Source organism: Fukomys damarensis, unplaced genomic scaffold (assembly GCF_012274545.1).
Source record: "Fukomys damarensis isolate Sample0158 unplaced genomic scaffold, DMR_v1.0_HiC HiC_scaffold_27, whole genome shotgun sequence".
In the NCBI taxonomy this organism is placed as follows: Eukaryota; Metazoa; Chordata; class Mammalia; order Rodentia; family Bathyergidae; genus Fukomys; species Fukomys damarensis.
The window spans coordinates 74944-78353 of NW_022900939.1; the positions used below are offsets into that span (position 1 = coordinate 74944).

The 3410-nt window shown below is 36.8% G+C and overlaps 1 protein-coding gene across 1 annotated transcript in view; it reads right to left on the reverse strand.

Moving 5' to 3' along the window:
- Plaat5 (phospholipase A and acyltransferase 5) overlaps nt 1-3408 on the reverse strand; it is a gene marked incomplete at its 5' end in the record, with an annotated part of 20325 nt that extends 16917 nt beyond the window's left edge. The window contains 2 exons of the mRNA XM_010633128.2: nt 3117-3225; nt 3374-3408. Coding sequence (XP_010631430.1) covers nt 3117-3225; nt 3374-3408 — 144 coding nt within the window. The remainder of the gene's footprint in view (nt 1-3116; nt 3226-3373) is intronic.
- Nucleotides 3409-3410: the final 2 nt, after the last annotated feature.

Genomic DNA, 3410 nt, shown 5'->3' on the forward strand with positions numbered 1-3410 from the left:
AAAAAAAAAAAAAAAAAAAAATCAACATCCATTCTCCATCAGGAAAAAAAACTCAACAAACCAGCCAAGGAAAGGAATTTCCACCTGGCAAATAATATCTACCAAAAACCTACAGTTTATATCATAGCAAATTATAAAGACTAAATACCCTTTCTAAGAAATTATACACATTGTTTCTCTTATATGAGAAACCCAGAATTTTTTTTAAAGAGTAAAATAAAAAGATAATAGGAGTAATTACAAGGTCCTGAGTTCAATCTCTGGTACAAAAAAAAAAGATAATAGGAAGTAGGGAGACAGACCATTCTCAAATAGGAAGGGGGTCAAGAGATGGGAAAGGGGAAGGAGGAAAAGATAAGGGATTAAAAAAGGAATTTGGGGTGTGTTACATACATGTACCAATTCCACACAAGGAATGTAAACAGTACATACTACATATATATACTAATAAACTAAAATAAAAAGAGAAATTACACAAGAAATACATTCTATTAGCATTGCACTGAAGGTGCTAGCAACTGTAAATTAAGAAAAATAAAACTCCCCCATTTGACCCCCATTTAATCAGTATTACCTGGGTGATTGTACTTGAAATCTTATTGGTTAGTCATGGTTTTGCCCCACCTCATGCCCACCTAATCATTTTCCATTGGGTCTTACAGCTTTGTTCCCACCACATCCCCACATGGCTTTGCTGTAGAAAACATCTTTGAAAAGTGGGATGGGGGCAGCCCACTTTCCAGTCCCCCTTCTCTCTCAGACAGAAGCTTTCTTTCCCTCAATAAATTTTTCCTACTCTTAAAAAAAAAAGAAAAAGAAAACATCTAGATTGGAAAGGGAGAAGTAAAACTGTATTTGTAGAAGATATGATTTATCTACATGAAAAGTCCAATGGATCTATTAAAAAAAAGTTACTAAAGCAAATAAGTCAGCCTAGCAAGTTGAGGAATACAAAACAAATATATAAAGCTAACTGTATTTCTACTTAATATCAACAAGCAGAAACTGAATTAAATATATAAATTTTTAATAATACTTTAATAGTGTTAAAAATATCAACTTCTGCCCAAAGATCCACAAATACTCCAAAATATGTGTCATATATGTACAATGACAACTATAAAACATGGCAGAGAGAAATTAAATATAACCCAAATAAACATAATGCCTTGTACATGGATCAGAAGTCTCAACTGTTTTTTTGTTTTGTTTTGTTTTGTTTTGGGGGGCTTTTTTTTGAGGCAGAGTCTCACTATGTAGTTGAGACTGACCTGGAACTCACTATGTAGCCCAGATTTGTCTCGAACTCACAGCGATCCTCCTGCCTCAGCCTCCCAAGTGCTGGGATTACAGAAGTGCACAACCACGCCCAGCCAGAAGTCTCAATTATTATTGTTAGTTCTCTAAATGTTCATTGCTGTTTCAATGAAAATCCCACCAGACATTGTGTAGACTCTTAAATAGACAAAACAACTTCAAAAACAAAAACAGAGTTGGACCTTACTTGCCTTCAAGAGCTAGCACAGGGAGGGAAGGGTATGAGAGTCATAGTGGGTAATAGGCAGAAATGAGAAAAATGCTATACGTGTGTACAAATACACCAAAACAAAACCCTCTATTCTGTATAACTAATATGTACTAATTTTTAAAAGTCATCACAAAGCTAGACGAATCAATGTAGTGTGATACTGGACTCATTAATAGATAAATAGAATCAACAGAACAAAACAGAGCCCAGAAAGAGACCCACACATATATGGCAAAGTTACAACAGTGGAAAAAGGATAGCCTTTCCAAAAAAAATGATGCAAGAGGGCCGGGAATTTAGCTCAGTGGCTCCACCCTGCCTCAGAAGTGCAAGGTCCTGAGTTCAATCTTCAGTATGGAAAAAAAAAAAAAAAAGATGCTGGAACAACTGTATAACCTTAAGGAAAAAATACTTTGATCTATACCTTACATTATATCATACATAAAAAGATAAAATATAAAAATATCTAGAATAAAACAAGAGATCTTTGTAATGATGGATTAGGCCAAGATTTCTTATCACAATTCATAAAGAAAAAGATGATAAATTGGATCTCATCTTTCTGTTCTGAAAAGATAAACCACAGGCTGGGAGAAAATACTGCAAAGCATAATTCAAGGAGGTATTTGTATATAGATTTTGTGAAAAACTCCCAAATATATAAACGGGCAGAAAAAAAATGAGCAAAAGATTTGAACATGACAACGAAGAACGTATGCATGGGTGGCAAATAAATACATGAAAAATGTTCAACATTGTTAGTCTTTAGGCAAAGCCAGAAAAACCACAATGCGACACCTCTAAAATACCAAATGTGGATGAGGACATGTGAGCAGTGGAATTCTCATGCATTGCTGGAGAAAACCTAAAAGGATACCAACTGTTTGGAAAACAGTAAGTTAAAAAAGCACCTACCTACCAGTGAGCCAGCAATTTCACCCCAAAGAAAACACATCTATACAAAGTCTTGTGCTCAAGTGTTCACAGCAGCTTTATTTATAATCTCCAAAGCCTGGAGATAATCCCAATGCCCATGAACATCTAAATGGATAAACCAATATCCATACAGCTGCATGATGCATCAGTGATAAGAGTGCTCAGTAATGAAAAGGAATGGACTAATGACACAGCAACAGCATGGATGCACTTCAAAATAACTGTGAAGTTATATGAAAGAAGACAAAAACACATCCTGACTTCACTTGATAAATCTCTAGAAAATGCAAACTCATCTACAATGACAGGAAGTAAACTGGTTGCTCCTGGATATGGGGACATGATGGGGAAAAAGGAGAAATTACAATGAGGCATAAAAACTTCTGTGCTTGACAGAGCTGTTCATTATCTTAATTGTGGCAATGGTTGCATAATTGTGTACATATCTCAAAACTCATCAAATTGCACATTTTAAATATCTAAGTTAAATATGTGCTATCTCTCAATAAACTTTTTTTAAAGCCTAAGCAGCATCCCTAATTAGTGTGGATACTTATCACATATGAACTGAATGCAATATAATAAAATACACTATAACATGTAGAGAGGTCTCCAGGAGGTTAATTAACCTAAGAATTCTTATTGCACCTACCTCGGCTCCTGGCTTTATTAACTTGCCCTCGTTCCCACACTGGGAATCTGAAGCCAGCTGCTCTCTCTTCTGGTTCGGTGCGCGGTCCAAGTTAAGTGCCGGCTTCTCTCTAAACGAGTGTGCGATGGCAGCGTGAACAAACAACACCGTTTCACAGTTAGTAGAAAGGATCTCTGTCTCACAACGTTGTGAAGACGGTAAACGAAAACCCTAAGCACGGGCGCACCCCGCCCAGAGGCCACGCCCCCGATCCTCACCTCCGCCTGCCACCTCGGCGCTGCTCGCCCTCGCGCT